The following is a 13,052-nucleotide window of genomic DNA, read 5'->3' as shown; positions in this document are numbered from 1 at the left end:
CTGGAGTCAATCATCTCTGTCTCCTTACTGCAGAAAGAGACTTGAAGACTAATGTGGAATAGGTGACTACTTCTTCAGCGGCGGAAACCAGATGAAACAAATCCCATCCTTTGCATCTAGATTAGTAGTGGTATCATGGTGGTTATAAGATATAATATCCATCCAGCTTCCTATCTGGATGCTTTCTCATTTGAAATGTAACTGCTGTAGGTTTCTTGATGCTTCCTTTTACAAAGAAGCTTTTAAAGGCTACTTGCTTTTACTGCCCTCTGTGGGGGCTGGGAGCGCGGAGGGGAAAGACTAAAAAATTAGTGAATATCAAATAATTATCACAACACTTCTCATAGGTAAATCCATTTCAGGAGGTAAAAGAAAAGCAAAGCACACTTTATGATATGCAGTGCCAGATGAATGATATGTAACCCCAGTGAATTCAACTGCGATATTTATATGTGTAAGATAATTTATTAACAAAGAGATATAGGAGGGTTGCACTTTAGCTTTAAAGAAATCATTTGCTGATGAAAACCAATCTTTTACCATATCAGCAAAAACTTTACTGAAATAAAATTCTCAACTTTTTTAGAACAAAAAATTTTGTTTTTTTTTTTTTAAGTGAATAATGCATTTTCACATATTTCTTTTTTGTTGCATGGTCTTCTGATTTTCTCAATCACCGTTTAAAAGATTCTTCCTTCCCCCACCCGCACCCCATGTTTCTTGTGTCCTTTTTGATCATTTTACCTTTGTTTGTTCATTGTCACAGATGAACAATGTCCTGCCTGTTTCCAAGATCATATCCCTCCTCCCCCAGTGTTCACTATAAATGTAAAAAAACCCTTCATAATAAGAATGACCCCTGTGGTAATCAGGGAGACAGCTTTGATTAAGAACATCTGTTAGCAGATTCGCGGTTCTAAAGTCAAGCAGAACATAAGACAAGAAGATATAGAAAGTGGCATTTCTCAAACTGTGAGGCTGGCTTCCCCAGGGAGACTCTGACCTCTTCCAGAGATACAAGCCAAGATCATAAAAAAAGAAGAGACACCAAAATGTGTGGTGTGTGTGTGTGTAGTCTGAAAAACATGACACCTCCTCAAACACATTACCACACAATGAAAAAGAAGGGACAGATATAGTGACCCCCGGCTCATTCCCCATGTCCTTTTCTTTTTGTTAGTTCTTCTCTTCCTCCCCTTTTTCTCTTATCCTTTTAGGGCTGACAAGGCTATTTATTAGCAATGCATAACATGGGGATCCAGGACAAATGTCTTCAGTTTTGAGTTCTGCTAGTGTAAAATGGTGATGTGGAAGATGTTGCTTCTTATCAATTACTAATCATCTGAGTTGTATAGAAGCTTTTCCAGCCCAGCATTCCTTCTCCAGCGTTGTTCAAGAGGAAATACTTAGGAAACAGTAAAGACCCAGGCTGAACTTTGTGATACACCATCCTAGATTGTTTCGGTCAGCAAGGCAGGGCTGTTCTGAGATAAACGTTAGATGCAGACTGTTACGTATGATAGCAACCCATAAACTAATCCTTCATAATGATCTAGGTATCTAAGTGTAGTCTATCTGACTTTGCTGCTCAATGCCATTGTTTCTTGTTCTGGAGACATGAAGATACCGATCTTATTTGGAAAGGGTTATAATCTCTAATCAAAAAAAAAAAAAAGAAAACATACAAGTTCTATTTATATTTCTATTAAAAGAATATGAATGTTAAAACTAATTAAAATATTGTTCTTTATGAAAAACTTTCTCTTATTCATTAAGAAAAGTGGGATAAAAGAAGATAAATCAAGATGACAGAGAGAAAGCAGAGGTTTCTTTGCTAAGTTGTTCTGCTAAAAGCTAACAGAAAAAGCAAGTGTATACAAAAGGATGAAAGGTAGAAATAGGGACAGTTTCCCAAAGATCAATATGGAAGTATTTCTTGGTCATAAATAGGTTGGATTATAAAATCCAAAGTGTTGCTAGAGTTGAAACTTTTGAGAGGAGTAAAAGGCAACGCGGTAGGTTTCTACGGGTATACTGGTAACTAAACAAAGACCAGGAAAAATGAGGGGCTGCTGTTGAAATGAGTGGCTTAATGATGAGGAACATGGAAAGCACTAACACACTTAGGACTTTCTCTATCCCACCCTTTACAGGCAATCTGTGGTCTTATACCTCACAGGTCTTCATGACTTGCAGGAAAGTTTAAGGAAGTGATACACTACCTTTAGTAAAGAGTGATCAATAAGGGACAAGTTAGTTAAGCTGGGTGTATGCAGTTCAATACAACAGGATGGGGTGCATCTGAGCATGTTGAGGAAGCTGCTCTGCATCATTGTTAGGCCATTCTGTTATCTTTGAAAAATCTTGTGAGATGTCTGATAACTGATAAAAGACAAATGTGACATCTATTTAGGAGCAACATAATCACTGAGACATTTTCTTCCTAACTTTCTTCAATGACAGGTAGACATATATAGTCATATGAGGATTAGTATAAGGGGTTTTCTGCATTCAATTACTATGGAAAAAGAAAGGGAAAAAGTTATGCTGCTTTCTTTCAACTTTTAGAAAAAAAATATTTTGTTTCTATCTAGACTTGATACTTCTTTTCAAATATAACAATTCTCCCAAGAAGAATCATGATTTTGTTTCAAAAGATTTCTTACCACACTTTTCAGTTAAGTCTTAGTCATAATACAAAAGAGAGTATTAGAGACTGATGTCAAGCTGCAAAGAGCTATAAGCATGACAAATCTTCACTCTAATTCTCAGAATTGATTTCCTTTTGAGGAGGTGTGATTTCCTTCTCTCTCTTCCCTTTGGCATTTACTGACTGGGGAATGTTTCATATTTTCCCCTTATTGAGTAGCAAATGGCATCTAGTACTATTCCTGAATAATTTTTTAAAAAGCCACTTTTACAGCAGGAAACAATTAAAGAAGATATTAACGTTGCATAGATACTGTTGCTTATTTTATAAGAGAACCAGAGAAAATACAAAAATAAAACCACTGAAAAATCTGTAAAACCCTTGAGGCTCTCTCCATCTACCTCTGAACATCCACAAAACCCAACTGAACTTGGATTTTAATTCTACTTACTGTAGAGATACATGTAAAATCTGTGAAATCTGGAGTAGGACTTGAATTAAAAAATGAACAGAGATTTAATTACAGCTTAATCCTGTGTCTTGTATATATAATATGCATACGTTGTTGGAAGGTTTATAGTATGCTTATGAGAAATGGTATTTATTATTTATTTTCTAGTATATTTTATTATGTTGGGGGTCTTGGTGAACAGAGAAAAAAACAATTTTTTTTTTAAATCCAAGAAAAGGCTTATTTATGTTCCACTTTGCAGTCCTTGACCCTGTAATGGGCAATCATGCCAAGGGGAAAATGTTGAGAAGTGAAAGTCAACATCAGAAAATAAGAAAGGAAATGACTAACTGAGTTAACAACAGAAAACCAAGTGGCTGTCCCCAGTCCAGTTTACATAGAATAATTAAAGCCTCTGAAAATGGATCACTGCAAAAATGACACTGAGGTATTTTGGCTGTTTAGTCTAATACATCAGCAGCATTAACATGTCATAATGAAAAATTGGAGAATTAAATTAAAGTCATTCATATCTTTAAAGTCATAATTATGCCCAGGAATGAACCAGGATACATAGGTAAATGCATAGGTAAAGCCTGGGGAGGAGTGGCTGGAGATCTGCCTATCAGTAAAGGACCTGGGGGTGTTGGTGGACAGCCAGCTGAATATGAGCCAGCAGTGTGCCCAGGTAGCCAAGAAGGCCAACAGCATCCTGGCCTGTATCAGGAGCAGTGTGAAGAGTAGGACTAGGGAAGTGATCGTTCCCCTGTACTCGGCACTGGTGAAGCCCCACCTCAAGTACTCAAGTGGGCACCTTGAGTGTCCAGTTTTGGGCCCCTCACCACAAAAAGACAGTGAGGTTCTTGAGCACGTCCAGAGAAGGGCAACGAAGCTGCTGTGGGGTCTGGAGAGCAAGTCTTACAAGGAGCGACTGAGGGAGCTGGGGTTGTTCAGCCTGGAGAAAAGGAGGCTGAAGGGAGACCTTATCACTCTCTACAACTACCTGAAAGGAGGTTGTAAATAGATGGGGGTTGGTCTGTTCTCCCAAGTAACAGGTGATAGGACAAGACAAAATGTCATCAAGTTGCACCATGAGAGGTTTAGACAGGATATTAAGAAAAATTTTTGCACCAAAAGGGTTATGAAGCATAGGAACAGGCTGCCCAGGGAAGTGGTTGAGTGACCATCCCTGGTGGTATTTAAAAGATGGGTAGATATAGTGCTTAGAAATATGGCTTAGTGATGGGTTTTTTTCAGTGTTAGGTTGATCGTTCGACTAGATGATCTGAAAGGTTCCTTCCAACCTAGGTGATTTTATGATTCTATGATTCTATGACTCTGACTCAAGAATGGCAGTGCCTACAAACTGAGCACTTTGCCCCTTTAGAATGATTCAGTGTGTAAAATTAGGAACCCACAGCCTCTTGACAGTCAAGGAAAGCCATTAAGCATTCCTGGGCAGTGATCCTGGGAGTTCTTATGCTGCAGAAAGTCATGTACAGTGAGTAACTTAAACAGGGATATGTGGCATAATTCCTTCTTAGTTTGCCATAAATGGCTATAAACTAGTGTACAAAGTTCTGTGTACTTCCTAGAGGTGGATCAACTCACTAAGCAGAGCTCATTCTTTGTAAAAGGTTGTGCAGAAAAATCATACAGTATCACAGTAGTTGATCTATGAAATCTCTGACTCAGGAAGACATGTCATCTGGGCTGGGATTTATGTTCCTGGATTTATGCCTGGCTTCGTGCTTGGTGCTGCCGGCAGGACTTTGGGTTCTTTGATCATGGCCTGATCTACAAAACGCCTGGCCTGCTGGTAACAGGCAGGAATACCTTGACCTCCAGGGGAAAAAGGGTTCTAGGACAAGAGTTATCGGGGCTCATTGAGAGGGCTTTAAACTAGATCTGAAGGGGGGTGGGGATGGTACTGGGCTTGCTGGTGAGGTGCCAGGGTGTAGTTGCTCAGCGCTCGTGGGCCAGTGTGCCAGTATTTCTGAAAGCCAGAAGGCACACCACATCTCAAGGGTCAAAACTACACACACAACTCCCTCTCTGAAATGCTTATACACCAATGCACGCAGCATGGGGAATAAGCAGGAAGAGCTGGAGGTCTGTGTGCGGTTGCGGGGCCATGATCTCATTGCAATTACTGAGACGTGGTGGGACAACTCGCATGACTGGAATGCTGTCATGGATGGCTATGTCCTTTTCAGGAAAGACAGACCAGCGAGGCGTGGTGGTGGAATTGCTTATGGGTGAGGATTAAGGGACAGGCAAATATGAGGGACACTGTTGTGGGTGTTTATTACAGGCCACCTGATCAGGATGGGGAGACTGATGAGGCTTTCTACAGACAACTGAAGGTAGCCTCGCAAGCGCAGGCCCTGGTTCTCATGGGGGACTTCAATCACCCCGATATCTGCTGGGAAGACCACACAGCCAGGCATGCACAGTCCAGGAGGCTCCTCCAGTGCATTGATGACAACTTTTTGACACAGGTGGTACAGGAGCCAACAAGGAGAGGAGCACTTCTAGACCTGGTACTGACAAACACAGAGGGATTGGTGGAGGACATTAAGGTTGGGGGCACCCTAGGTTGTAGTGATCATGAAATGATTGAGTTCAGGATCATGGGTACTATCCACAAAACAACAACAAGAAGTAAAATTACAACCTTGGATTTCAGGAGGGCTAACTTTGACCTCTTCAAGAAACTGCTTGGAGAGATCCCGTGGGCTAGGGCTCTGGAAGGCAAAGGGGCTCAAGAAAGCTGGTTGATATTCAAAGACCACTTCCTCCAAGCTCAGGATCGTTGCATCCCTAAGAGAAAGAAATCGGCCAAGGGACGCAGGAGACCTGCATGGTTGAGCAGGGAGCTTCAGAAAAAGCTCAAGTGGAAGAAGGAAGTTTATAATAAGTGGAAGAAGGGACTGACCCCTTGGGAGGATTACAAGAATGCCACCAGAGCGTGCAGGGATGAAACAAGGAAAGCCAAGGCCGCCTTGGAATTAGACCTGGCTAGGGACATCAAGCACAACAAAAAGAGCTTCTACAAGTATATTGGAAGCAAAAGGAAGACCAGAGAAGTTGTAGGCCCACTGCTGAATGAGGCAGGAGTCATGGTGACGGAGGATGTGGAGAAGGCAGAGTTACTGAATGCCTTCTTTGCTTCGGTCTTTTCTGCTCGGCCCAGCCCTCAGGAGTCCCAGGCATTGAATAAAGTAACAGGGAAAGAAGACGACTTCCCTTGGGTTGAGGAGGAGCGAGTGAGGGACCAATTAGATCATCTAGATATTCACAAGTCCATGGGCCCTGATGGGATGCACCCAAGAGTGCTGAGGGAGCTGGCAGAAGTCATTGCTGGGCCGCTCTCCATCATCTTTGAAAGGTCCTGGAGAACAGGCGAGGTGCCTGCGGACTGGAGGAAAGCCAATGTCACTCCAGTCTTCAAGAAAGGCAAGAAGGAGGAGCCGGGGAACTACAGGCCGGTCAGCCTCACCTCCATCCCTGGAAAGATGATGGAACAGCTCGTTCTGGGTGTCATCTCAAGGCACGTGGAGGAAAGGAAAGCTATCAGAAGTACTCAGCATGGATTCACCAAGGGGAAATCATGTCTGACTAACCTGATAGCCTTCTACGATGGCATGACTAGATGGATAGATGAGGGGAGGGCGGTAGATGTGGTCTACCTTGACTTAAGCAAGGCGTTTGACACAGTCTCCCACAGCATCCTCATAGGGAAGCTTAGGAAGTGTGGGTTAGATGAATGGACAGTGGGGTGGATAGAAAACTGGTTGAAAGATAGAGCTCAGAGGGTTGTGATTAGGGGCACAGAGTCTAGTTGGAGACCAGTGACGAGTGGTGCTCCCCAGGGGTCAGTACTGGGTCCAGTCCTGTTCAACATATTCATCAATGACCTGGAAGAGGGGATAGAGTGCACCCTCAGCAAGTTTGCTGATGACACCAAGCTGGGTGGGGTGGCTGACACACCGGAAGGCTGTGCCGCCATACAGAGAGACCTGGACAGGTTGGAGATCTGGGCAGAGAGAAACCTTATGAAGTTCAACAAGGGCAAGTGTAGGGTGCTGCACCTGGGGAGGAACAACCCCATGCACCAGTACAGGTTGGGTGCTAACCTGCTGGAGAGCAGCTCTGTGGAAAGAGACCTGGGAGTCCTGGTGGACAACAGGATGACCATGAGTCAGCAATGTGCCCTTGTGGCCAAGAAGGCCAATGGCATCCTGGGGTGCATCAAGAGGAGCGTGGCCAGCAGGTCAAGGGAGGTCATCCTCCCCCTCTACTCTGCCTTGGTGAGGCCGCACCTGGAGTACTGTGTCCAGTTCTGGGCTCCCCGGTTCAAGAGGGACGGGGAACTGCTGGAAAGGGTGCAGCGGAGGGCTACAAAGATGATTAGGGGACTGGAACACCTCTCTTATGAGGAAAGGCTGAGGGATTTGGGTCTCTTCAGTCTGGAAAAAAGACGTCTGAGGGGTGACCTTATCAACGCTTATAAATACTTCAAGGGTGGGTGTCAGGAGGATGGGGCCAGGCTCTTTTCAGTGGTGCCCGGGGACAGGACAAGAGGCAATGGGCACAAACTTGAGCATAGGAAATTCCACCTAAACATGAGGAGGAACTTCTTTACCCTGAGGGTGGCAGAGCACTGGAACAGGCTGCCCAGAGAGGTGGTGGAGTCTCCAACTCTGGAGACATTCAAAACCCACCTGGACGTATTCCTGTGTAACCTGCTCTAGGTGACCCTGCTCTGGCAGGGGGGTTGGACTAGATGATCTCCAGAGGTCCCTTCCAACCCTATGATTCTATGATTCTATGATTCCGTACCAAAACATCTACTTGTAGGTGTCTACATGGGAACTAGCAGCTCCATTCGGTTGGATAAATGTTCAGCTCACTCTAAAATTCAAAATAGATAAAGCAAAAGTAAATAATTAGCTAACTAAAGAGATAACTATTTCTCATCAGCAGAATTCCATTAATTGCATTGGCTAGTTTACCATTATCTATGATGGAAGATTAGATAGTGGCCTGCAGATACACCTAGACAGCTAAATATAGGAGCCTTAATCCGTAAGTTAACTCCAAATAAGGTTTCCATTGTCTGCTCAGCCTGAAGGGATCCTGGACTTGTTCAGCTCAAAGGAGACTACCCTACTTATCATGGCACAGAACAGTTTTAGGTGATTGATGCAAAGAGAAGAGTGTTGGGGGCACAGGGGAATGTGGAGAGACTCTCGTTCTGACAGGAAAGCTTGGGATCTGAGGGTGAGGAAGAGACAGGGAGTATGTCTCTGTGTTTCGTCATTAACGCTCCCTGCCCATAAGTTGGAGAACTTGGGTAGGGTCTGCAGTTTGCTATTGCATTGTTGATTAAACCAGTGGCTATCTAATGTAGGTGGCAGGCAAAGACCTGGGAACAGAGACAAATCTCCAGGCTTTGTCTCACCCAAACCAGCAGAGTGTAGAATCCTTTTTGTTTGATGCCTTCCCTGTTTTTCCCCACTGCTGCTCTGCTTCTTACATGTCCAGTTTCAAGACAATAGATAGAATATGGCCTGAGCCACTGTATGCTGTAGCTCAGTAGTTAATAAAATCTCCTGGGATTCCAGTGGTGACAGTTTCGAGATTTTGAAATTCCAAATAAGTCTGAAAGCAGAATCCTACCCTTAAATTGCCTATTAGTCTGCCATTTTGGAGCTTAGTCTATGAACTTTTTCCTGTATCAGGTGAAACATTTTGAATGATATATAAGAAAGCCCTTGGGTAAAAGATACATCATGAATAAATGATAATGGTCAACACGAAAGTCTATTCACAGCAAGTATTATCAATCAACATGAGTGACTACAGAGAGAGATTTAAGGCTGAGACTTTTAAAAGAGCATAAGCAATCCATTTCCCTTCAATTTTCAGCAAGAACTGAGGATGTATAGGTAACCTAAACTGTTTTTAAAATCCTAGCCTAAATTCTTAACAGAGTAAAAAATACCGAACTTGATACTTCATCTTGCCGCTCATAGAAATGGTCCAATGTTGATATGTGTATTCCTTGCTTTATCAGACCTTCCTGCATCTTAATATCTCTGGAGAACTGATTCTGTCAGGAGGATTCTGATCCTGACCGACTGTTGCCATGGTATTGGGTTATTCTGGGCTATGATCAAGAAGAGCAAACAAACTTGAAAAAGAAACTGGCTTTGAAACATATTTTCAAGCCACAGTGCCTGTGACTAGTTTTGGAAAACTAAATCTTGATTAAATACTTGTTAAATGCTTCTAAGAAAGCATACTGATTATGAAAAGTGTTGCTGTGACAATAAATACATACATAAATAGAGGAAAATTCAGGAGGAGAAAACTGGGCCAATTCTCACACTATTTGAAATTGTTCATATTCATTTAATGGTATGATTCCCACTGAACTGAAACTCCCAGCTTCTCTGAGTGTGTTTGAAGTAGCAAAACTTTTTGCAGACTATATTCCTGTTTTACTAGGCACTATTCCAAAGCTGGTGGGAATCAATGAATGTCTTTTCTGCAATTACTGATCTTCTGAATTGAGTGCCTAATAAGGAGTTTGTACCTGTCTCCCATCCCTAGAGAACAATATAACTCTTATTTTACACCTGTTAGCATTCATCAATTGCGAGTCATCTATGTATACCAAAAGTGCTGCAGAAGGTTCTGGAAATAAATGAGACAGTACTTTCTGTATGCAGAAGTTAATATTCTTAGAGGGCAGAGTTCCCTTGATGGTAAAAGCTAAAAGAAAAAGGTCCTAAGAGAAGTCCTGCTAGTGTATTATCGAGGATGATGACCCCAGAAGGATGCACAAGTTTCAGCAAACAGCATTTAAAACCGTAACATTGTAAATAAATAATAGTAAAATAAAAGTAAAATAAAACAGTGAAATTATGTAGGGAATGGGGGAAGTTTTCAGCAAGTTCATTATTTACAGTCAGAAAATTTTGTTTGCCAAATTACTGAGCATGTTCTTCCTATTCTGCAGGCAGAATTCACAGCCATGAGGGACCAATACATGCGAGGCGGAGAAGGCTTCATTATCTGCTATTCCATCACAGACCGACAATCCTTTCAAGAAGCCGCTGAGTTTAAGGAACTCATTTATCGTGTCCGTCACACCTATGACATCCCCTTGGTGCTGGTGGGAAACAAAATAGATCTTGAAGAGTTCAGACAGGTAAGCAACTTCTCTGCTGGTTTTGGCTTGGTTTTCCTTCACTACCTCAGAGATTTCTGTAGCATATGTTGTACAGCACTACTGAGAATTTTTAGCACAAGATGAGTTTTAATCAAAGAGCAACACACTACGTTTAGTGATAAATTAAGGACTTAGCATTACTTTTGATTCATATGTTATGGATCTTAAAGTAGCCTTGGCCAATCACATCCATATGTTCTTTGTTTTTACTTGAAAACTGATCCCACTATTTTTGTTGAATGTTATATATATGTTCCACATAGAAATATGTTCAATATAGAAAAAGATTCAGTCAGGATCTTCGTGGCAAATAACCTGTTTTCTTTGGTTTCTCAAACTCAGACTGAAAAAAATTCTAGTTAAAATGGAGAAACACATATGAGATTACCTTTGCATGAAAAGCCAGTGGCTGTGTTATTAGAGTGTTCAGATGAGACGGGGACATGCAAGATTTGAATTGACTTGGATTTGTATACAAGATTTGAGCCACCACCACCCGTAGAGCAGTAGAATTCTTTGGCTATGAGGGCATTGACTGTGGTTCTCAAAGTCCTTAGTAATCTTTGATCACTCTTTTCCCTTTGCTTCCTCTCTGCTTCCTACTTGCTATTTATATTGATGGTGTACATTTGTGCAAGGAAGTCAGTTAGAAAGAAAGCACCTTAGAAATGGCTTGGTTGTGACCTGGTACTGAATGGAAAATATCCTTAATCTTAAGCAGAAACTTCGAAAAGGGGAGAAAAAGGTTTTCCTATACAGAAATCTTAAGTCTCTTTATACACATTACGATTGCTTTCAAATGACTGAACTCTGTGCAGACATATGTAACAGTTAAATAAAATGGTGTTTTTCAGTTCATTAGCATATGTGCTCACATGATCCTGTCTACTCTTTTCCACTTATCCTGTCACTCTTCTCCCCCTTTCTTTGTCTTCTTTTTTCTACCTGAAGAAAATACAAGGCAGTGTTAAGCCTGAAATTAGTCCTGAAGATCTGATGATGTACATTTAAAACTTCATGTCTGTTTCCGCATCATTGACTTTCTCCCTAAATCAGACTGTGACAAAACCTTAATGGTGACAATCCAGCTGAGTTTGACACGCAGCTTGAGGCTTCAAACAACAGTGCCATGTGCAACATGCAGTACAGTCTGTGCAGCTTCTGGCGTAGTTACATACCAGGGGGAGGGATGTGGATTCAGTTGTTGTGCTTAGAGAACAGGATATAGCACCTGATCCCAACAGAAAAGGGATATGATTGATTACCTGCAGTTATCCGTAAAGAAGGTTTCCAGGAATACTATATTCTGTAAGTGATATGAAGATTCTCTTCCAGTGGTATTTGGCATTACCTCTTTCTGATCTTATGTTTTGTTCAGCTTCTGTATTTTAATCACCATCAATCCATATAAAAACGTATGCGTGATTTAAATGTTTTATGTGTTCCTTCATGATCTTGTCTGGTCTCCCAAACAGGAAAATTAGTGTGCATAAATGTCTGAATTGGATATCACAAACAGCACTAAAGATTACAGGGCATGGGGAGGCTCTTGGGAATGATATTAGAAATTATGTCTTTGAGATGTAACAGACACACGAAAAACTGTTACACAAGGTTGTCACTAAAGATCCCGACTGAATGTGTATCAAGGCAATTCAAAATCATGCTCCTATAATTTTTTTAAATCTTTCAATGAGTCAGGATTTAGGTCTTCAGAATCTTTTTTACCAATAAGCCCCCTACAGTTGTCAAGAAGTACAGGAGTGTCAGAAGGGTTTTCACAAGTATTCTGCCATCCAGACTTTGAGACATGGGACACCCTTACATCAAAGACTAGTGAGATAATACAGTGTAGATCTGCTCCTTTGAATAAAGCACTTGAAGATGACTGTGTCTACATAAGTAGTATGAACCAACAAGAGTAGAGGTGTAGAACAAAATAGTTTATTCTGAAGTCTACATTTTGGGAATTAATTTTTTACTTTGGACTAGGTCTACTCCAAGGCTTTTGCCTCCATGTTAGCTGGTGCTGAAGTGTATGAGTTGTGCTCCTGGAGCATATCTTCACTTAGATTTCATCCATAGTTTGGGTCATGTTTCGGAGACCACTCCACAATTCAAAGCAAAGCATGATTAAGTGGAGGTGATTAGGAGATACTGCTCAGGGCGCCTCTCTGACTGAAACTGAAGCAGTAGTGTGTGGGAGTTCATCTCCGTGCCCAGCTGTACGTGCATGTTAATGGACTTTGGCAGCTCATTATTTCAGAACTGGGACATGAGGTTGTGCTGTATTTTTAAAAAGCACTCAAATAAGTTATATCTATGCCTACTTGTTAGGTTAAGTAATATCTAAGTAACTTGACGGATTGTGGGAAGGTAGATTGAAAGAAATATTTTCAAGGTCATATACTGTAGTTACAGCTTCATTAAAAGCACTTGGATGGTATAGAGTGGTGGCCAGCTAAGTCTGGGGTGACAGGCAGAAGTGAGCTGACAATGTACAGCATTAACATATCAATGAACAGTGAGGTACACAAACATACCAAATTCAAACTAAGAAATAGTAGGTGTCAGAATACAATTAGCCAGATTGGAATCTGGCCAGGGCACAAGGGCTAATATTGTTGCTTTGTTTAATGACATTTTTCTCCTATGAAATTCATTAAAGCTACTGTAATGTTATTCATGGTATTTGGAAGCATAATATT

At 41.6% G+C, this 13,052-nt stretch overlaps 1 protein-coding gene across 1 annotated transcript in view; it reads left to right on the top strand.

The window, feature by feature from the left end:
- Positions 1-13,052, top strand: part of RIT2 (Ras like without CAAX 2) — a 197,813-nt gene that overhangs the window by 99,933 nt on the left and 84,828 nt on the right. Inside the window, exon 4 of the mRNA XM_063321072.1 lies at positions 10,132-10,323. Within this exon, the coding sequence (XP_063177142.1) occupies positions 10,132-10,323 (192 nt within the window). The remainder of the gene's footprint in view (positions 1-10,131; positions 10,324-13,052) is intronic.

This window comes from Chroicocephalus ridibundus, chromosome Z (genome assembly GCF_963924245.1).
Source record: "Chroicocephalus ridibundus chromosome Z, bChrRid1.1, whole genome shotgun sequence".
NCBI classification, from domain to species: Eukaryota; Metazoa; Chordata; class Aves; order Charadriiformes; family Laridae; genus Chroicocephalus; species Chroicocephalus ridibundus.
Note: the sequence above shows the minus strand (reverse complement) of the source record. Positions and strands in the feature narration are given on the sequence as shown.